Source organism: Colletes gigas, unplaced genomic scaffold, assembly GCF_013123115.1.
Source record: "Colletes gigas isolate AHSC1104 unplaced genomic scaffold, ASM1312311v1 Colletes_gigas_Sc00026, whole genome shotgun sequence".
NCBI classification, from domain to species: Eukaryota; Metazoa; Arthropoda; class Insecta; order Hymenoptera; family Colletidae; genus Colletes; species Colletes gigas.
The window spans coordinates 932,684-955,567 of record NW_025106655.1 but is presented as its reverse complement, the minus strand read 5'-3'; the positions used below and the strand labels follow the sequence as shown (position 1 = coordinate 955,567).

Genomic DNA, 22,884 nt, shown 5'->3' with positions numbered 1-22,884 from the left:
ATTAATCAAACTATCGAGTTTCTAAGCTAGTGACCGAATAGGAATCATACATGCTGTAAGTTTTCCACTTTTTCGGACAATATTCCCGCCACGCGCAAGGAAATATCGCGAAAACTCCGACTCGAACGTAGCTTCGAAGGTTCCTGGAATAGTAAAAAACTTAACTTTGCTAACTTAAGTTTGAGAGAAACGTTTCGAGGAAAATTCATTTCTGGTGTATTGGAGGTGAGATGTTCGAAGAAAGTTTTAAAAATTCCACCGTATTCATTTAATACAACGAATTGTATCTTTCATTTCGAAGACAATCGTATACGTGTACGAGTCCTTATCCAAAAATTATGTTATTAACGCAATTTTGAATCCCGAAACCATGAAATTTCTCGTGCAAATAAATATGAAACAGTTTGAATTTCTGACGAGGAAGTATTTGTCAAAACACTTGTCCCCGGAACACCAAAACGATGTTCAATTTGTCGACAATTCATCTGGAAAGCGTTCGCTACTTCAGCCAAAACAGCAATTTCTGACGTCTCTCCAGTAGCAGTCTTAAGTTGTTCCTTCCGAAAGGCCAAACACTGCCAGTGTCACGAAACAATTAAACCAGCAGTGTCGAAAGTTTGTCGAGCAGCAGCAAGATTTTTAAGAACGAGCCCCGAACTATCACACATACGCTCGTGGTAAATTTATTGCACAGTTATTTAAATTCGTATTTTTCTCGCGTTCAATTGTATTCTTTCACGCGTAAACATTATTTGCATCGCGTGTAATGATGATATTAAAATATTCCAAATACATTACCCATCGTTCGACGGTGATTTTACGTCGGAAAAATAAATAGAAAATATATCCGCGGAATAAATTATAAACGTCAATGCTTTGGAAATTGTCGCATACGCGAGGTTGACGTTGAAGTACGAAACGTCTGCACGGTGCACCGAGTCCGCGAACGAAGCCTGGCGATACTAAATCATTGGGTGCAAAGATGAGTTATTGTTCCGTGAACCTGGACTTAATTTACAAGCACCGAAGGCGCACACATATCCCGATACACGTATAATCCCTGCAAGAATGAATTTCAAACGCATGAAACGGCTTGCAATTAGTGCCTTATTATGAATTGATATCCGACCTGGCTACGATGCATTTATCTCCGTTTCTCGTTCTCCTGGCATTCCCCCGTTCCGTTTGTCGACTGCAAGCACGGGATATAAGCATATTCGTACTATACACTTGTTAACGTTTCCCCGTTTGTGTATCTGAATTCATTTAGCTTAAGTAATTTTTTTTTTCTTTCTCTCTTCCTTCTTTGTTACTTTTTCTTTTTGCAACGTAACTGGGAACGAGACTGCGCGTGATATACGCAAAAACGCGATTTAATTCTGTTCGCTTGGTTATTTCTATAATTACGTAACGCGTATTATGATTCCCGGAATAAATTCTAAATTTACTTTCCGAAATAATCCGACAGGCTGCTGGAAGGAAGGGGATGCATTTTTTTAAGCGAATTATGTTTGCATAAATTCACTCTTACGCGTGCAAGCGTCGTTGAAAGGCGCTATTTAACGAGTTAATATTCCTTTCGATTGTTCCGATCGAATATTAACGGACGAAAACACAATGCACGGATGATTATGGAGAAATGATCGAACTCGTGGTTTTCATCCTTTCTACGATAAGATGGAATCGTTAGATTCTTATAATAATGCAGATAAATTTCTCTAAAATCATGGAACACTTTGGTAGTCTCTAGAATTTATTATTGGTGCTCGTAGAGTTAAATAGTAGATTATAAAATAATATGCATATGGTTCTTTCAATTTTATATAGATAAAAGATTTCCTCTCTTATATCCCAATTTACGTAAGTTTAATATTTCATTTTCTACCGTCTAAATATTACAAGCATTGTTATCACATTTATAACGTTTTCATCCGTATTTATATTGAAATTGCATCATTACCATTCACCAGAACAATTCGAATGAATTTCCGAACGAAGTTGTTATTTTGTTCCGCGCGATTAAAAAGTGAATTAAACTTCGTAGTTCGGCGTACTTTTTCAGTTTAATTTTTAATTAATAGCCTTTCCTCGCGTGCAATTTGACACTGGCGAAAAGAGTTTGTCGGTTTTGCGACACGTAACGCTAATATCGTTTCGTGCTATGTAGGGTCGCATCATTAATACAAATGAAGAATATCATTATTAAACTTTATTAAATGAAGGTATTTGCGGTTGTTGTTCCACGGAAATGTATTCAATGGTGGAAAATGTTACATTTTCGATTTACAACGCCCCCGAGTATTCTCTTCAGGATCAGACGGAAATTAAAAATGCATTTTCCATTACATATTGTTTTATTAACGAGGAGAAATATCATGTGCTTCATTATCGAATAAAATGACACCCGCGTTATTAATCTATAATTTATTTACATTGATAAGGTTAATGCGAGAGATATGACGTTACGGTGAAATATTTACAGAGACGCACCGATGCGATGCAAAGTACAAATGCACTTTTTTTCTTCATAACGAATATTCCATTTTGTTTGTTAAAATTACGACGTTATTTAAGCTGCTTGGCTCCAATAATTTCAGAAATTTTTCGGATTACAAAATTTATTTTTAGCTACATGTACATAATAAAATAAAAGTGAATAATAAAAATGCCTCCTATGGAACCCAATAGATGGCGCTAATAAGGACATTCTCATCTTTTTTTAAAGAATAATCATTGTTTAACTCTAACCGATATATTATTTATTTTCTGGCCACGTAACTCTCAGACGATGAAATGGATCGAACGTCAATATTAACAGTCGACGAATAAATATAGAACTGTCCGTCTGCTATGGTATATATACAGTAATCCTCGTTTATAGTAACAATTTTTTGAATTCAAGAAACGGAATAATCCCCATCATTCTTTGCATGCATTCAACGCGAACAACTAATCTCGAAGGAACAAACTTTATTTGCTAATGAAAATACACATCTTTGCGCGATCTATTTCTATATTTGTGGCGTTGCTTCCCATGCTCGCCACCAGAGGGCTCGCGCTCTCACAAGCGCTCGACAATATTCCAGTCGTCTAAGGCAGGGCCTGTTAGAAAGCCTTTTACTGATGATTCCAAGATTCTAACCTTAGCCAGCAGCGCGACATATTATTTATCAGTTAAATTTTCACATTTGATAAGATTAAAATTTCACTTCTAAACCGCATAGATGGGAAACGTGAAACAACGATGATAATAATAATATTGAGATACTCGATTATTTGAAGTATTCCCAATGTCTATAAAATATTCTATTAATTCGAACTTTAATTCGGAAGTTGAATTACCAAGTTCTCCGAGGTATCAATCGATAGAAGAAAGGCTGTACGGTTCGAAACCACTACGACTCGTAGAACACTCCTGGTATAGACGACGCCATACATTAAATATATGTCCACCATTTCGCTATAAGTTTATTTAGTCGTTTCATCAATTCTAGAACACCGTTAGATTGGCGCGTACGCGGACTGTCTGATGCTATACCTCAAAGATAACAAGATTGTTTGTAAATATTGGATGAGGTAAAGATGGTGATTCTATCAGGCACTGAAGCAAAAGACGGGCACCGAGTGTTTCCTTCAATTTTCTATAACTCGGAAAATATGATACGCACAACTTACGTACGTTCATAAAACATATTTCACTCGACGTATTCTCCTAGGATGGGCCATCCTCTTTTCGATTGTAAAACAATATCTCGCGTGAGCATGAAAACACTTGTTTTGCAAATTTCTAAAAGATAGACAACAAATTTTCCGAATAAAAGTTGCTCCTTTCAATTAGTTCTATCGAATAGAACGCTTAATATCTTTGAAATAGAATCGACCAATTTAATTGTTTTAATTTATAAAATGCAGAAATGAATTTCTTAGAGCTGATAATTCTGCGCTGATATAGAGAGCTCTAAGAGCTTTTAATAATTTGCATATTAAGTAGAAGGAATTTTTTTTTTAACAACTTTATTAAGCAAATAGAAACAAAAAGAGTAAAATTTACATAGAGAGGTATACCAAGCAGGATGAAAGGGCGAGGTTCACCGCATAAAGCTGTTTTGCAAACAAACAAAAGTTCAGCGGATGTTAAGGAAAGCTGGAACGAAAAGATCGAAGCTTAGTCAAAGAACTACCATTTACGGAAGAATGCATTGGTGATTAAAATTGGCAAAAAAAGTATGAAAATTGTACAGAGGAATTTTGGTCCGATGGAAGCCGAGTTGAAATATTTGGACGTCAAAACATGGGTTTGAAAAGGGTCAAACGAAATATTACACGCGAGGTACTTCTCTACAACTCTTATAATTATGGCAAAAAATATTATTCGGGTTGTATGATGGGTGAAATAATATTCATAATATATGAATACTACCCAGCGTTAATATATTATAAAATAATGTAGGAAATATTTAATTTTAAAGATAACAAAATAATGGTAGTGGAAGCCCGAATTTCAAATACTTCGATTGGCAATTTCTCGATTTAAAACTCACTGAACATCCGTGGGATCGATTCTTAAGATTGCTTGCAGACTTCAGTCCCGAGAATATAAATCATTACGAACCATAAGAAAAGTGGGAATGTAATTTTTCCCATAAATTAAAGGATATAATTGCCTGAAAAATAACGAAGTTAGAAATTTGTACAAAAAATAACCATTACAAAATAACATTTGAAAGCTCGAAGCCTCGGATTACTAATCCTATTGAGTAATTTCTCGGACGATGTTTTCCCAGGCGGATCGTACCAAATCGTTTAAAACCGCAACTTTGAGCTTATTTACGGAATTAAAACAATTTTGTCTTCAATTTATATTAAAGGAGTATCAAGCTTTAAAACTCGATCTATTTCTTTTCTCAGAGATATCTTAATTTAAAGTGATATCTATATTTTTTATGTGTGTTAAACATGGAAAAGGTCATTATACTATTTTTGAAATTTCCAACGCTCATTCCATATACGTATATTCCGTACATGTTCAATTTATATTAAAGAAGTTTCAAGCTTTAAAACTCGACTATTTCTTTTCTCAGAGATATCTTAACTTAAACCGATATCTATATTTTTTATCTGTGTTAAATATGGAAAATGTCATTATACTATTTTTGAAATTTCCAACGCACATTCCACGAATGTATATTCCGTACACGTTCCAAGCTTATTTCAGACATGTTTTAATGCATCCGTTTCGGGTAAAAATGTATCCAATCTGTTTTTAAAAACTATTTAAACGTATATTGGCGAGAAACAAGAATTTGAATAAACGTTTACACGGATGGTCTCGGAGGAACGTCTGCAATAGTTACGTTAAGAGCGTCGTTCAAATAACTAAGCAGAATACCCCTTATCGAGGTAACTCAAGGTCAATTATCCTCCCTTCGTAGCTCGTGTTACATATCGTGGACTTTTGAACTTACTAACGAGGGCAGGGGATCGTACCTCGTAATTTTCGAACAATCACTTCCATCATTCTAAATTCCGCCTCCCGTATTCTCATAATGTCAACCCAGACCGCTCCGACTTACCTTCTTCGTACTCGTCGCGTAGCTTCCTAGCAGTAGGTCGTGATCTTCTCCTGGATGCGTGGAATTGTCGCAACGAAACTCGTTATCTCGTGTCTAGAAACAGAACAGGCTATCTAACCGCGACGCCGCAGAGAAAAGGACAGAGATTGATCAACGATATAACAAAAGACAATTACGATCGTCCTACTTGGGACGTCGATTAATAAGCATTTTTATATTTAATCACGCCTTCTTGCATAGGATCTTTCTCTCAATGGAAAAATTTATAAATACCTCGTCAACACAATGACACTTTAAATAATGAACAACGTTTTGCAACTCCTTTCTAAAATAAATTTAAAGTTAGAACAGACGTTGTTAGAATTGGGTCTCTATATGTTGTAAGGAAATAAATTTAGTTCAGAATCAGAAATAGGTATGATCGAGGTTAGCTATGTCAAGGAAATATATTTAATGTAATTATCAGACGTAGGCTGATTTTTTTTCTTCTGTTTTCTTTCTTTAACCTTAATAACGTTGAAATGGCCCCAAACGGTTCAAGTTCGAAATATTTAAACCGACGTTGTTTCTCTAATTTGTTTGTTACCTTTACTGGATTCGCACTCAATGAGCAATTAATTACTCTTATATCGTAAAACGCCGCCGCACAAAGCGATAGCACAAATTTTCGCGGAACTTTGAAGTCATCTTCAATTCTCGTAAACAATTAGTCGCGTCGATGTTAAAATTACTTGTACAGATAAACGACACGCAGACACGGCACGTCGAATATTAAATCCTTTAGAAAAACTAAATTGGTTTGTTAACAATTTTCGACGTTTGAAATGACAATTACACGTATCCGTAAATTAAAAACAAATTGTTCCCTTTTCTACTTTCACGCATATTTTCGCGATCGTTCCCCTCCTTTTTTTAGCTTCGCGTCCTTCTCTGCGTTCGTACGAAAAGATCGACAAACAATTTGTTTCTAAATTGTTTAAAATTTTTCTTCCGTGGATCCCTACCCGGAAATTATCGAATTCATGAAATGTAAATTTTCGATACGCGATACCGTTGATTCGGTAACGTGTGGATTGATACATTTTCCAGGAAAGATAAATTGACTCGTCAATAATTTCCGACGTTCAAAGTTACGTATATCATAAATGAAAAGAAAAAACATTCTCTAATTCTCCTTTTATTACATTTACACAGACCAGGCAATTCGTTACTGAGATTTCTGATATTTCAAATTACTCGATAATTTTGTATATCGGTAGAACAAAGGAAGTTAATAGTAATCCTCTTAATTTTTAAGCAAATTCATAGATTAATAGAATTAATTGCTTTGTAGAGGGTAATAATTCTTATATTTTTGTATATTAACCCTTTGACGAACGATTCGATTCCAAATAATACTTCAAACTATTCGATTTTGTTTAAATTTGTTCGTAGAATGGCCACGAAAAAGATTCGTTCCGCGAAAACCTCGTGAACGTAAAAATGTATTGATTTTAATATATAGAATATTAAATATAAAGAACTTGCGACATGCCGGACTCGTCATTTTATGGGACGGATTAACAGCATTCTCTAGTTTTTCTCGAATAAAAATTCCCCATAAACGCACAAACATACGATCTCTCTATATTCCTCTTTCGTTTCTAGCCAGGACTGGAGCCCGAAACGTATCCTCTGCTTTTGTACGTGACGCGATGAAAATTAACCGGGTATCATAGGCACGCCATGTCAGCGATTACGATGGCCCGGAAGTCGCTGGAACGAAACTCGTTACCTGGTACCAGGGACATCCAGCAGGTAACAGGGATGCGGCGAGAGCCGGTCGACCGAGCAGCTGTAACGAAGAAAGAAACAGGAACTCAAACAGCACGAGTTCGAGGAGAGACGAAGGCTAGGGAAGAAGGCTTCCACCTACGTAGCTTAGGAAGGAGAAAGACGAGAACGCGCGGGGGTGAGCGCGAGGGGGAGGGTCGACGGTGGGGGCGGCGGGGATGGTGAGTCGAGGCATAGACACACACCGACAGAGAAAGAAACGAAGGAAGAAAAAGGGGGATGGCGAAGAAGAACCCCGAGAGCGCGCAGAGAGCAAGAGAAAGAGATCCATCGGATAGAGAGAAAGAGGCAGCCCCCTTTTAGGGGGTGGTCGAAGCGATGGTTGGGGCGGAGGAGGAGAGATTTGTGAAGGTACGAGAAAGCAGCAGAGGTACCAGCAGTGGCAGCAGCAATGCCCGGGCATCAGGGCACAGTTCGCTAGGCGCAAGCGCCGACCGGTAGACGGTTCCTGGTGCGGGCTGCAGGCGGCAGAGGGTAGAGAGAAGCGAGGGAGGTGGATGTCGGAGGGTGCCCGTAGGAAGTTTATCGGCGGCGAGTGGCGGTGGGTGGAAGTGGTGCCTTCGGAGGTGGGGTTGTAGATGGACGGTGGAGGTGGAGGTGAAAGCAGGAGCATACTCCGTACACCGAGGATTTCCAGGCAGCAGACAGTCTACGGCCCGGGACAGAGGGACCAGGACCAGCCTCGGGGGGTGAGAGCTCGTCGTGGACCCTCTTCCTATCGATACGTGCGAGTTACGTATTTTCGAGTGTCGGTTGCCCTTGAAAGTTCCACGGACTTTGGAACGGGGTATTTTTTTTTTGTTGGCCCGAACTCGAGGCCGGACTTTGCAAAACGGTGACGAGGATCGGTCTTCGGGGACGTTCGCGCGGAGCCAGTGCATTCACGGAGAGAGGCATCCCGATAGAGATTCCACGCTTGTGTGATCGTTAACGTTACCAGAGCGGAGAGGGGGAGGAGAACGCAGCCGATCAGCGGTAAGGGAAGAAGAGGCCGAAGAGGAACAAGAAGCGGAGATGAACGCAGTCGTTTGGCCGGGGACTGCTCGGAGCACGTGCCTCGCACGCAGAAGGCGCTCCGAGCGGCATCAGGTGCGTTAATCGAAGACAGATCTGCGATAGAAACGAGAAATCGAACGCTGATAATCATCCCGCGAGAGTAACGTGTGCTTGCACCACGAGTTTCACGACGTTTCACTTATCCGGGTCGATCATCGTCTAATGAAACGACAAGCAGGAATGACCGGTCGTGCCGTTCACGCATCGAGGACGATCTCGATGATCGGTTTGCTGACGTTTCTGTTGATGTTTCTTGGATTCGACAGCATGGGACACGCGAGTGGACACGATGCTGACCGCGCTGCGAACCATCGACAGGGTAAGTTGCGAATCAAGTTCGTTTTTTTCTTTTTTGGAAATGAGTTTATTTTGATTGTTAATTTTGGCAGGAACGAGAGTGTAAATAGGTCCGTGTTTCGTCGGTGCGTGGAGCCGTACCGCGCGAGTAATTCCGTGCTACGGAGTCACGCGAGCGACACAGGATTAAATTCGTTCGACGTGGATTTATTTTAAACGATGATCATTTCGCATTTGTTCGTACGATAATACTAAACTTTATCTCGGTTTTTTTTTTTTTTTTTGTTGGAGAGAGAGATATTACCTGTAAATTGTTGGACGTCGTTGTATTTAATAGACACCGTTGCTCGGGGGCGGATTGATTGACGTGGATCAACGATCTATCAGCGCATGATAACGTAGCGTTAGAGCTGTTATTAATCGCCACGTGAGAGATTGTTTTAAGATATTCGTGCAGTTTTAATAGCGTGATGAAAACGCATAAAAGGGAATGTATGCGTCGGTCGTGATAGGCGGTGAAAATAAAAAATCTCGATCGTCGCATGTGTAATCGAACGATTACGAAGGAAGGAAGTAAATTAAAATTTCATTTTCCATTTTATTTAATGAAATATCGTTAGGGTAAAAATACGTTTAAAAATTACCACCACGAGAGATGTTTAGATAAAAGGCCAAATATAGAGGCTATTATTAATAGAAATTAAAGTTAGCGTATCGCATGCACAAATTTGCAACTGTTTTGGAGGCTTTCACGGTCGAACGATAAAAGAGAAAAAGTACAAGTGTTGGGGATCGAAATTTCACGAACGTGTCTCGTATATTAGTACAACAAATCGCTTTCTAAAATCTGCTGTGTTCGCCGTCCCGAGAAAGAATGACCCCGGGTCCTGCTCTCGCGCGGTGATCGATGTTCCAGGATCGATCTTCCTTTCCTGGATCATTAGGCCCTGTAACATGTGTCTACGTTATTACAGGTACTTGTTCCAGTAAATAAACACGAGAAAGATTAAGGTGCTCCGGCACAGATTTTTCTTGGATCGTTAGTGTTAGGTTCTTGGTGATTTAAACAAACATAAATTTTTAACATAAATCGTACGGTGGTCCAAGAAATACTAGAATCATAAAACTGATAGTTTTATCCCCTTTTTTATAAACATATGAATAAATTCTGGAATCGTGTGTTTCCTAAACGGTCTATTTTCTCTGAGCGTTAGGATCTTTAAGCTAGGCTCACATCGAAACAAGCAAATATCCTTGCCCAGGCAAATAAACAGCGCTAGATAGGTTCTCGCGTAAGTAAATAAACTCGAGGTATTCCAAGGGTATTCCAAGACCGATGTTTTCTTTTCGTTGACCATTAAAATGTGTAACCCCACGTTGGTACAGGTTCAATTTCTACATAAATAAATGGTATTACACATTCCAGTGTCTTCTCCCTTCCTCAACGTGGGCTTACGTCAGAATAACTTCTTATTAGAGTAGATAGACTCTAGTACTACGTGTTTCAGGATCGATCTTCGCATACCTTGAACCATTAGGGCTCGTAACCTGCGTCCACGTTGGGATCTCGCATAAATAAACTCTAGCATTAAATGTTTCAAGATCTCCACTTTTTCCGAACCACGGAACGCGACACAAGAAACGCAAGCACGACATTGTGATCGTTATTGTAATCGTAAGACCGAACTTTGAAGATGTTGTTCGCGTTAGGGACGTCTATTTTTTGTCGTAACAAGCGGAACACTTTCGTTCCCAGTGAAAAGTCGCCTATAACTCGCGAGTACCGAGTACGCGCGCGGGCCGTGCACGATAACGCGTATCGACAGCTAAAAAACAAATTTTTGACACACCACCCGTGAATGTCTATCGCACCTAAACCAATTCGACAACGCTTCAATGGGCTAGCGTGTAAAACAGGGCTAAAAATTCCTATTTATACCGCCGCGGTTTACACTTGCCTCGCAACGAACATCCTACCCTCCGCATCAAAACATCAGGCCGCAATTGTTTTTCGCGTAACGTATTACGTGCTATGTTCGCCAACCATACACGATTCATATTCGAAACGTGCAGGGAACGTGCGTTTCATCGAATTAATACGCGCGTTACAGCGCGCGCGACACAAAGAAACACGTTTGACAAAATCGAGCGTATCCTAAACAGGGATGGGGCTCTGCTCGAATAATTTAATATTCACATACTTTGCGGGTATTCGAATGCTGGAAATACTGTTCGAGTATTCCAAAATTGCTGCGTAACCATTAAGCATCTGGATATTTGTATTTGAATGTTGTTTGATTGGGAAAAGTAGTTCCAGCCCTAAGGAAAGTAGTGTAAATCATTAATCGGACAGATGAGAGAAAATAGTGTTCCATTTCCCAGAAAGTAATTGAAACAACCGATTTTATTATCGACAGGATTGTCTTATGCGTTTTTTTAGTGAATAATGGTTTAAAAAAAGGCAGAAATATTTTGAAAATCAGCTTCAGTAATTAATATGGAATATAGATTCAGTCTTGGTAGTCTAGAATCAGTGAAAATTCAATATAAAGTAATTATAGATGCACAAGGGAGAGAATAATATTGAAAAATGAATGGACTTTTGAGGAATCATTTTTTGGGTAAATAAAAAATACTTGAGGGGTAAAAATATTTATAAAAGTTTACGTGTCGAGATGGTCGAAAGATAAGAAATGATTTTCTTCCCTTGGAGACTTCGTTTTCGAGACAATCGAGTTCGAAGATTTGCCTGGCGCGTCTGACCATTAATCATTATTTCTACTTGCGCTGACGTCCAAGTCGTATTCTATTGTACGTTTACCAGATCATTTTTCAAAATCAATTTTCTGGGAAACTTTCTTTACTTTCCTACATATTTTTACACGTGAAATCACCCGTTGCTTAGTCTTATGTGGATTCAACTTGAGAATCGAAATTATGCTTATTCAAAGTCTTATCACGATATTATCTTCCAAAGATATCGACATCAGCATCCCCTATTGCAACAGTATATATAGAGAATGTTTAATAATGTTAATCCCTCCAGGAGTTAATTCTATAGCCAAAAATAAAACTTCGTATCAGAGTTATTACTTGCTGAAAGAACGAGAGGAAACACATATTTTATTCAGATTTTTCTCTCGCAGAGGAGATAGAGTTGCGTATCTAATGATACTCGTGTATCATTTTACACAGAATTTAATTCTCTCCGAGATTTATTTAAAACATTTTTTAAAATTATTATTATTCATAAACACATATTAAGGGAACGAAAAACCTACAAAAAGTGACTATCATAAGACTTTCTAACTATCAATTTGTATCAAGTATTACACAGTTCTCAAGAACGTTTTAGACATACATAATGGTTCCACAATGGTGGATTTAGGCAGCCGCACCGGAAGTTGACATCACCAGGCGCGATTTACACGTACAATACTCGGAGATTGCAATGACCTGCCCGCGCGAGTAATTAAAGGTTAAGTCGGCGACCCGAGGTCCCGAACCGGCGCCGCGAAGAATACGCCAAGATAACGGGAACGTTCGAATCCACCGAACCGTTGGAATATTCGAACGGAGGGAACCGCGCGGCAATTAGCTGCCCTAATCTTGGATCGGTGGAAACGTAACGATCGGTCCGGTAAACGGGCAGCGGAACGAGCGGACGTACTACGTTGCATTTCGTCGGGGAAGGAAAACCGGCGCGGGGTTCGCCGTTAATTAAGAGCAAATAGCGGCCACGGCGGAAAGAAAAAGCGCGCGGAAAATTGCGAGCCGTGGAAGTGTCATGATCCACGTAAACGCGCGGCTTAACGAATGATTCGAACTCTCGCCCCTTAATACGTAAGGTCAACCGGCGCCCCGAAAAAAAGACCCAAAATGTACTCCTCGCCGGGGGCGATCGTTGAACCTCTCGTCGTTTCCTGCCCTCCGGCAAAAAAGACGTTTCACAGCCCCGGTACAGTTTTTTCTATCGTCGAGCAGCGAGAACGGTAGCCATGTGCCGCGGCTGCTTACCGTATTTCGCGTAGTTTAGCACCCCCTCGAACATCTTTTTGTCTACGCTTATTTTTATTTTTCCCCGCCGTCCTCCACTCCCCTTTTCCGCTTCCTGTTTCGAGAACGCGTAAACCCCGGGCGCGATTTACATCGTCCGCTTGTATCTCTGTCGGCTGCACGCGCTTTACCGTTTCCGCGGCCAACGAAATAGACGACAGTCGGCGGCTGCGACGCGTACTCGGGGACATTCCAATTCATAACTAAGCGACTCTTTGTTCCGTTTGTCTTTTTAGTTTGTCGCGGAGGAGTGATTAGTACGGAGCACCGTGTAACCTTGGCGACAGCTTTCACAGTCTCTTTCAAAGTCTGGAGACGTTGTTCTTCGTTCACAGCTGCGACCCTTCTATTGTCTTCGGCTCTACGCGATCCGGTCCCCGCGTTAATAGATCTTTTTCATTCATGATCTCGTCGCGGGGATACTCGTTTCGCCTCGTCTACTTTTACTCTTACGCTTTGTCTCGCTCTTTAATCGTTTTCGATTTATCGAACTTCCACTCGTCCAGTTATTAAGATTTAAAATTCGATACTTTTGCAATATTCTCGAATTTAACGCTAGATTTACGGAACCTGTCTATTTTACGGATGTTTGATTCCATATTTAAAATTGCAGAACGCGTAAATAATACTTTTTAACAACTTATGTTGAATTTGATGGATGCAATGGCATGAATTCTAATTAAAAAAAAAATCACATTGTAAGGTAACCGTCAACATGAAAGATATCAATAAATATATCACAGATTGACATTTTTATAATTAACGATTTTAGTTACCGTAGATTTTCTAAATCGAATCGTTGACAGAAAGAATTACTACAGAATTTTTTAGAGGAAAGAAAATATTATGTAGTTGTATAAAGGACGTGTTCTCCGTACAAAAGTAAGTCTAAAATACAGGGATCAAGATGTAATCGGGAAGCTTGCTACGTCGACTGTACTCGAAATCGAGCTAAAAGCACATTCCAACAAAAGTGTCCCATCTAATCCTACGATTAATATATACGCGAGAAGGCAATACTAAAGGAAAGTTAACTTGTCAAGAAACTTTTACGGAAAACTAGGTTTCTCAAAGTCGATTCGAGAAGTCCTATTGTAAAGTTTTCAGTAGCAGTTCAAGTTCTTACTAGGCAGGTCTTATTGGTTGCATATCCTATTTATCCGTTCCCTGAACTGCGCGGATCTGCTCGTATTTATGCTCGTTTATTTTATTCTTTGTACAACTTCTGCATCCAGTTCGGTAATTAAGCAGAAACTGGACGCGGAGTTAAACAATTCCGTTGAGAAAATCTACTGTTATGTCTTGTAGCCTCTTCTCCGCGATGAAATGTTGTGTTCGAAGTTCTGTGAATTTTGTAATTGAATAATAAGGACACTATCGGTAGTATTTATTACTTTCTTTGGAAAATACAATTTTTCTGTTACGAGACCTTGTTTTTAAGAGATTCGACTTTCAATACTCTCCGAAATTATGTCGTGGTTGAACGTGTCGTGGATCTCGATATGGACCATTAATATCATATACGATGTTGATTCCTTCGATAGATGCGTGACCACTACACGCAACCCAATGCAAGAAGCATATTCACGTATTCTCGACTGCTGTATCTTATCACTGTGACGGATTGATGGAAACTGGTAGTCGAAACCAAAAGATAATAGCATAATAAGACAATAGGTTATGACACTGTATCAAGTGCATACGACATCGTGTCAATACGGTTGTACGTAAATGGGAAATTAAATAATGGTCCCTGCATCGAGATTCGTTCGACTGTAATTAAGAGCATCTGAGAATATTCAATGTTAATTTTCTATAAATTGCAATAATAATACACTTTTCCAAAGTAACTGACGTTGAAAATTCGCTGGATACGCGAGAAAGTATGACTTACTTAACGTCTCTCCCCATTGCTCGATATTTTCACTTGTTTTCGTGTTCATAAGCATTGGTGTTGATTCAATATTATGTATTTCAACTGATTGTAACTAGTTAAACACAATAATATCAACGAGAAATAAATAATATATTATTATACCAAAATAAGTGTTTAATAATTCTATGCAAGTGGAAATAACGAGTAATGATCAGACGCGTTCGCTAAGTCGTATCCTACGAATGTAAGAATTAATTTTCTCGAAAGTATCGTACGAAAAAAATCATGTTTTATATTCTCTGCTGTTTTCACGAAAGTAAATATTTCTAATAAAAGCGTATTTGGATTTACGTGGACGACTGTTAAGTAAATATAAATTTTGACCGCATCGGACGAACGATCAAACGCTTTCGAGCGGCAGTGTCGCGCGGAAGGAAATAAAAAAACGAGGACCTAATTACGGAGAGCGTTCGCGTTATTTTATATTATACACAGTAAGTTCCACTTTCGAGTGACACAATGGGGATCGCTAATTGACCACTTGAAAGCAGGGTAGCAATTTTTATTTCGAATCGGGGGTAGTTAGGATCGAGCTTGCGACTGCTTTCGCGTGAATCGATGTCAAAATTGACACTCGTAAGCGGGAATTACGTGGACTATAACGGATTCGATGTGAGCCGTTATTTATTATTTATTATTGAAATTATGTCGTCGTCAAGTGACGTTGAATAACACTTTTCTTTTTCGACCAAGTATCTCCTCGCTAATGGTTATTTTTAAATTCCTAGAGAAACATTGTATATATATTTAATCTAAATCAGTTGCTGATTTTCTGTAATTTATAATTTGTTATTGATAAGTGTATTCAGATAATCTCAATGTAGGTATATAGCCTAATTGTATTACGCATTTATATGCATTGCTAATAATCCTGTAGAGGGTTATACAGCATTCAATAAAAAAAAAAAAAGAAAGTGACGTTGAAAGAAATTGAATATCTTTTGAATACATTTGTTAATTCTAAAAATAAATTCGATGCATTAAATTTGTTAAAATAGAAACAATTAAATGCGAAATCCACGTAAGGTGTTTCATAACGTGCGGTTTCTGCTTCAATGTTGGACAAAGGATATAAAGACAATGAAAAAAGTTCATATAAACATGTGTCCTATTTAACCTTTTTCCCGAGTTATAGTCATTCTCGTGCTCCAGTATAGCTGCTTACTTTTATAGGAAGTGCTTAAAATGGCCACATTCCGTCTGAATGGAACCTCGCAGCCATGGTGTCATAGACTTCTTCTACAAAGACACCGTTTGTCGAAATTTTTGGCTCCCTCGTTCCATACCCTAACTAAATAAACAATTATCAAAATATGTATAAAAGTGAGAATTCAGTGAATTCGAACAGTCGATTATTATTTTTCTAGTCTTTTCAAATCAATATAATTGTATCGTCCTCTTAATATAAATGCATATATAGTAAAAATAAAAATTAACGAATTATCAAGCGCTTTTCTCGAGAAAATGAACCAGGTTGACTGGAGAAACAGAATAGTCAACAAGGTCGAGAGATAGCAAGAAGTTCTCGAGCGTTGTGTATGTTACCGTGAAAGTGGATGGTTAGTATATGTACATACATACTTTCTGTCGAGCGTTTACTTTCGCTAATTTTATAAGTAAATGTGTACTTTAACGTTTTCAGTTCTCATTTTCTAGCGAAAGTGTACTCCAGCTACTCGTCGTCAATGACCGTTTTAATGTCTCCGAGCAGACAACCGAAACAACTAGACCAATTCGGTCCATTGCGAAAGTAATTGTTTCAGTTGGAGAGGTTATAGCAAAAACAACGAATAAACTAATTGAAATAGAAGTGTAACTCTGAAACGTTGGGCAAAAAAATTTCACGATTTTCGAAACGAAATAAATATACATACGTTCGCCAAAACGAAAATAGTAAACACTAGAAACTTTAAACAATCGCTAAGTAATGAAATGCAATGGAACCAAACTACAATTTAAATCAACATTCACTGATTACACAAGTGATAGTTTGCAGTCAGTAGTAACAGTACACAATTACTGAAACAACCACGTTCGTAGTAATATAATACGAGTTTCGGTAGAATGAGTTGTATTGTCTATGTTTGTATATCAATATGAACCTTTTTCGTTGATTTTGTATCCCCTGTTCAAACCCACTTTCTTTTCCATAAAAATTATTTCTATGTTTCAACGTGGAAAACTATTGAATGCATTCGTAAAATGCAAAATTTCCTATTTTGTAAAATGGTACGTTTTGACAGAGCTAATATTGTAGCAAAGTCCACAACTTTTTTCCGCGTACAATATTTTCTTTTATTATCACTAAAGGGTATAGCCGAATAAGGGGGTCAAATGTGCCCCCAAACCGAATGGAACGAGCCACGGGTCATTCGATAGCAAAAAAAAAATAACCCCTGTGTGCAAATTTTTAACTTGAAATCTCGACCGTGGGGGTAGTAATGGGGTGAAAACGAAAATCATGTTTTTGAATTATTTCTCTTGACCTATTGAGTAAAAAAATGTAAAAAAATTCAGAGACATTTCGGGTACCGGGGCACATACTTTGGGAGATTTTCAGATTTTTTGATTGAAGAACCAGGTAGTGAAAAATAAAAAACAGCAAAAAATGCCGAAAAATGCCGATTACGTATTGAAGGAGGCCCGGAACTACTTTTATACTTTTACAGTAAACAGGTATTACTATTACTATTACTCTCAATTTTTTTCAGATTTTTCATTTTGGTGCGCCGCAGTGAAAAAAAATAAAAACCGAGTTTTTCCTCGTTTTCTGCGTATTAGAGTAACTTACACGTTGAATTTTTATGCATCCTTCAATATATAAGTGTTTTGTAGACTGTTTAATGTTTCTACACTAAGCAGAATTACATGACAATTGAAACAAATAAAATAAAGCCACCCATTGGGTTTATATATCCTAAAAAATCAACGATATTTTCAACGGCGTCGATGGCGCAGCGTTAGAGTGTCCGAATGCTGAACCGCTGGAAGTTTTTTTACCGTAGGTTCGAGTCTCTCTTCTGGACTTAGTATTTTTTTTTTCAAATTCTAACTATATAACAATGCTTTATATTTATTTATAAATGTTCTGATAGCATTTTACAAATATTTTAACCTGAAATATGTATAAATATAGTCTTGAAGTGTTTTTTGCGTTTTTATTTTTTTTGTTAACCACGATTATTGTTTAACATCTCTTACACTGAAATTAATGTGAAATGTTAGTTTTCAAATCTCTTACCTTTGACTATTGTGAATGGATCGGAGCAGAAGATTGTACATTGGCTTACTATTACTTCTTCTCGCCCTTCGATCAAGCAGATCTTTCCTTCTCGTTCTCTTTCTTTGATAAATATGAATGTTTGCTGCGGCTTTAGTATCTAACGTAGACATGTAAGGGTTATTATCCTTTCCTTACTGCTGGTTTTAAAGATAATGAAAACACTTGTAGGACCAACCTCTACGGACCATGCCAAGTAATTATGTATAAATCCCATCGCATACAGTAGCTTGAACTGAGTAATTAAAAAATACATTGTGAAACCCGAACGCGACAATCACCCATTGACCTGAACGGTCTGGGCCCTCACCCAACGAACCTTTATTTCCTTCGTAACGCAGGTAGGACAATTAATCATTTTTCCCCGTGGTTTCCATCGAGCAATGATACTTCATTCAAAAATAAGCATGAAACGATCAAACTGGTACTTAAAAATGGGTTTATTAGAAAAAAGTATCATTGGCAGAGAGTGGGTTAATAGATTTGGCGTGGAATGGCCCTTACATGTCTACGTTAGATACTAAAGCCGCAGCAAACATTCATATTTATCAAAGAAAGAGAACGAGAAGGAAAGATCTGCTTGATCGAAGGGCGAGAAGAAGTAATAGTAAGCCAATGTACAATCTTCTGCTCCGATCCATTCACAATAGTCAAAGGTAAGAGATTTGAAAACTAACATTTCACATTAATTTCAGTGTAAGAGATGTTAAACAATAATCGTGGTTAACAAAAAAAATAAAAACGCAAAAAACACTTCAAGACTATATTTATACATATTTCAGGTTAAAATATTTGTAAAATGCTATCAGAACATTTATAAATAAATATAAAGCATTGTTATATAGTTAGAATTTGAAAAAAAAAATACTAAGTCCAGAAGAGAGACTCGAACCTACGGTAAAAAAACTTCCAGCGGTTCAGCATTCGGACACTCTAACGCTGCGCCATCGACGCCGTTGAAAATATCGTTGATTTTTTAGGATATATAAACCCAATGGGTGGCTTTATTTTATTTGTTTCAATTGTCATGTAATTCTGCTTAGTGTAGAAACATTAAACAGTCTACAAAACACTTATATATTGAAGGATGCATAAAAATTCAACGTGTAAGTTACTCTAATACGCAGAAAACGAGGAAAAACTCGGTTTTTATTTTTTTTCACTGCGGCGCACCAAAATGAAAAATCTGAAAAAAATTGAGAGTAATAGTAATAGTAATACCTGTTTACTGTAAAAGTATAAAAGTAGTTCCGGGCCTCCTTCAATACGTAATCGGCATTTTTCGGCATTTTTTGCTGTTTTTTATTTTTCACTACCTGGTTCTTCAATCAAAAAATCTGAAAATCTCCCAAAGTATGTGCCCCGGTACCCGAAATGTCTCTGAATTTTTTTACATTTTTTTACTCAATAGGTCAAGAGAAATAATTCAAAAACATGATTTTCGTTTTCACCCCATTACTACCCCCACGGTCGAGATTTCAAGTTAAAAATTTGCACACAGGGGTTATTTTTTTTTTGCTATCGAATGACCCGTGGCTCGTTCCATTCGGTTTGGGGGCACATTTGACCCCCTTATTCGGCTATACCCTTTGACTCGTTCTTATTATTAAATGTTTTCACGCCGTCGAGTACAAAGCGACTAATAAGTTCGTGTCGTTGTTTTCGCGGAAGGCGTAGAGGGTGCATTCAAAATTCAACGTAGTCGCGACAATGTTAATTACAAATGGCCGGGGCACTACGTGTTGCTTTCTTCGACAAACGGGGCGCGGCGGAATATTTCCCAGCGAATTCCCAAATCGCATGCAAAACTGAAACACGCCTGGCGGTCGTTCTACACGCGGGGACACATCCCCCTTTTCATTCGACCAGCGCACAGTCGCAGGTCGCATGTAATATGTATTTTTTCCCCGGTCGTTTTTCCATACGCGAGGGAAGCGCGCAGCGTCTCTCTTTTCTCGAGCATTTCTAAACGCGTGCAACTTCGCGCGCGCGCGAACAAGTTGCATGGTAAGACAGCGGTTTATCTTGCCGCGTTACAGAAATCGCTGCTGGAAGCGACGATGGTACAGGATTGAAGAGGCTGCGAACGACGGCGAAGGGGCACCGGAAAAGAGGGCTAAGCGCGCGACGTAACCGCGGGAAATCGCGTGCAACGCGACCTACTTCGAGGAACAGCCGGAATTCGGGATTCGTTATTAAGAAAACTTCCCCGCTGGACGGCGGTATGAATTTTTCCAGATTTCACGACGATAACTCGCGGCTGTAGAAATTGGACGGCGAGTTTTATTCGGGGTCGACAAATTTATTTCCAGCCTTTGTCGATGCAACATTAGTCCTTTTGCTGGGCCATGGTCGATAGGAGTGGTTGCAGTGTCATTTTTAAACTTTATGTGCTTCCACTAACAGGATAGTCGCATTTTGATCGTACGTACCTACGTGTAAATCATGTATAAAAAATTGTAAATTACTTCTATTTTAACATTAGTCCTTTTACTGGACCATGATCAATATGAGTGGTTACTATATCATTTTTAATCTTTATATGCTTCCACTAACAGGATAGTCGCGTTTTGATCGTACGTACCTACGTGTAAATCATGTATAAAAAATTGTAAATTACTTCTATTTTAAATTGATGGAACAATCTTCGTCTGTATTAGTAATTTGTTACGTTTTACAACGAAGAAATACATTTTGTCTATGTAACCTTTATCCTATGGTCCTTTTACTGGTATGATCAGTATGAGTGGTTACTGTATCATTTTTAACTTTTAATTATCATTTAATCTGCATATGCTCCCTCTAACAGGATAGTCGCGTTCGGATCGTACGTACTTACGTGTAAATCATGTATAAAAAGTTGTAAATTGATGGAATAACCTTTGTCTATATGAAACATAAGAAATAGCTTCTATTGATGCAACATTGATCCTTTTACTCGACCATGGTCGATAAGAGTGGTTACAGTGTCATTTTTAAACTTTATATGCTTCCACTAATAGGATAGTCATGCTTGAATCGTACGTACCAACGTGTAAATCGTACATAAAAAATTGTAAATTACTTCTATTTTAACACTAGAACTACCGACAATTACAGTGTGTTTATTTGTACCAAAGAAATTGAACCGACAGATACGCGAAGAAATATATAATGCAATGGAAATAAGTGTTTATATATTCTCTTATAGAAAATTACGATAAATTTTCAAAAATTCAGTCGAGTAAATTTTTTACAAGTTTTATTAGAAATTACGAATGGGTCATTTTGACTGGTTTGGTAGTTCTAGTGTTAAATTGATGGAACAATCTTCGTCTGTATTAGCAATTTGTTACGTATTACAACGAAGAAATAGATTTTGTCTATGCAACATTATTCCTTTTACTGGACCATGATCAATATGAGTGGTTACTGTATCATTTTTAACTTTTAATTATCATTTAAGCTGCATATGCTCCCTCTAACAGGATAGTCACGTTTGGATCGTACGTACCTACGTGTAAATTGTATATAAAAAATTGTAAACCATATTAATCATTTCTCATGTATCACAACGAAGAAATAGCTTCTATCAAAATAGATGAAAATCTACATCTAGCGTTTTATCACAGTACTCGTTTATAATTTTCATAGTCTTCATGTTTAACCCTTAAATAAATTTACAAATTTCATCGTACGATGAATTCCATTTAACATCTTTAAATTTGGATAACACACTTGCTCTATAATCTCTATAATATAAATCTAACATATTTTATACAATCCAGCCAAAAGCCAGTACAACTATCACGAATTAAACCCATCAATTTGAATTTATTATTAACTCGATGTCTTAAAAAAAGAAAAATTTTCTAAATATCGCTTCTCGTACGTACGTACGTCCACAGTAGGGGAACCACTTGAGAAAACTTTGGGCGTTGATCGTCGATATGAATTTTCCGAGGTCCCTGGGAACGCTGCAAACGAAGGGAGGAAGAGGGGCAGGAGCAGTCGAGGTTGTCAAATTTATTTGTGTCGCGCGGCCAGACTCCGTCGCGTCTTTTTTTTTCTCTCTTTTTCGCGAAAAAATCGGAAATTTCCCGGGCGCGCGTAGTGCCAGAAGTTCGTCGATCGAGGGAAGTTTTGTTCGCCGGGAACCGGGGCTCCTTACTGCGGAAAGTTTAATTTACCAGAATCCATCAGCTTCCTCGAGTTCCGTCTGATTGTGATAATCAACCGATCAGTGGTCGCTACCGGTAATCAATATCTACGCGAATTAAAATTGAATTTAATTACTATTCGCGATACGGTATCCCGAATCAGCTATCTGCATCTCTGAAATCCGTCGTCGTTGTTCAACGTCGCGATCTGCATACAAATCTTTTCCACGTCCCAGTATCGACTAATTCGCGATTGAAGATCGACTGTTTAATGAGAATCTTCGCGAGGAAATTTAATATCGCTCGATATTACGGTCCACCTACATACAAAAGGACCTTGTTCGCGGGATTGCACGTTAAAGATAACGCGGATTCTGTGTACCCCTCTGGTAATCAGTTTCGCTTTATTAATTCCGTCGGGAAAATTTTATTGAAGTTTCCGACGGACGTTTAAGTCCCACCGTCAACACAATAAGTCGCGGAAAGTACATCTTCGCGTTTCCTGCGACTTTCTAATACGAGACGAGACGAGATATTAAGCCCCCGACCGTCCGTGAAACCGTTCGGGCAATTTAATATTTAAATGTTTTATAGCGAACGAGTCGAAAAAAAAGAGAAAATTCTAGAGAAAAAATTCGTGACGCGCATTGTTGTATCGTTGCTCGTCGAATTCCGTTGCTTCGCCGTTTCCTTTGAACCGTTTCGTCGCTCGTT

The 22,884-nt window shown here is 38.3% G+C and overlaps 1 protein-coding gene across 1 annotated transcript in view; it reads left to right on the top strand.

The window, feature by feature from the left end:
- Positions 1 to 8,029: 8,029 nt before the first annotated feature.
- The window catches only part of LOC122401596 (lachesin-like), a 101,459-nt gene continuing 86,604 nt past the window's right edge, over positions 8,030 to 22,884 (top strand). The window contains exon 1 of the mRNA XM_043403821.1: positions 8,030 to 8,781. Coding sequence (XP_043259756.1) covers positions 8,625 to 8,781 — 157 coding nt within the window. The 5' untranslated portion in view covers positions 8,030 to 8,624. The remainder of the gene's footprint in view (positions 8,782 to 22,884) is intronic.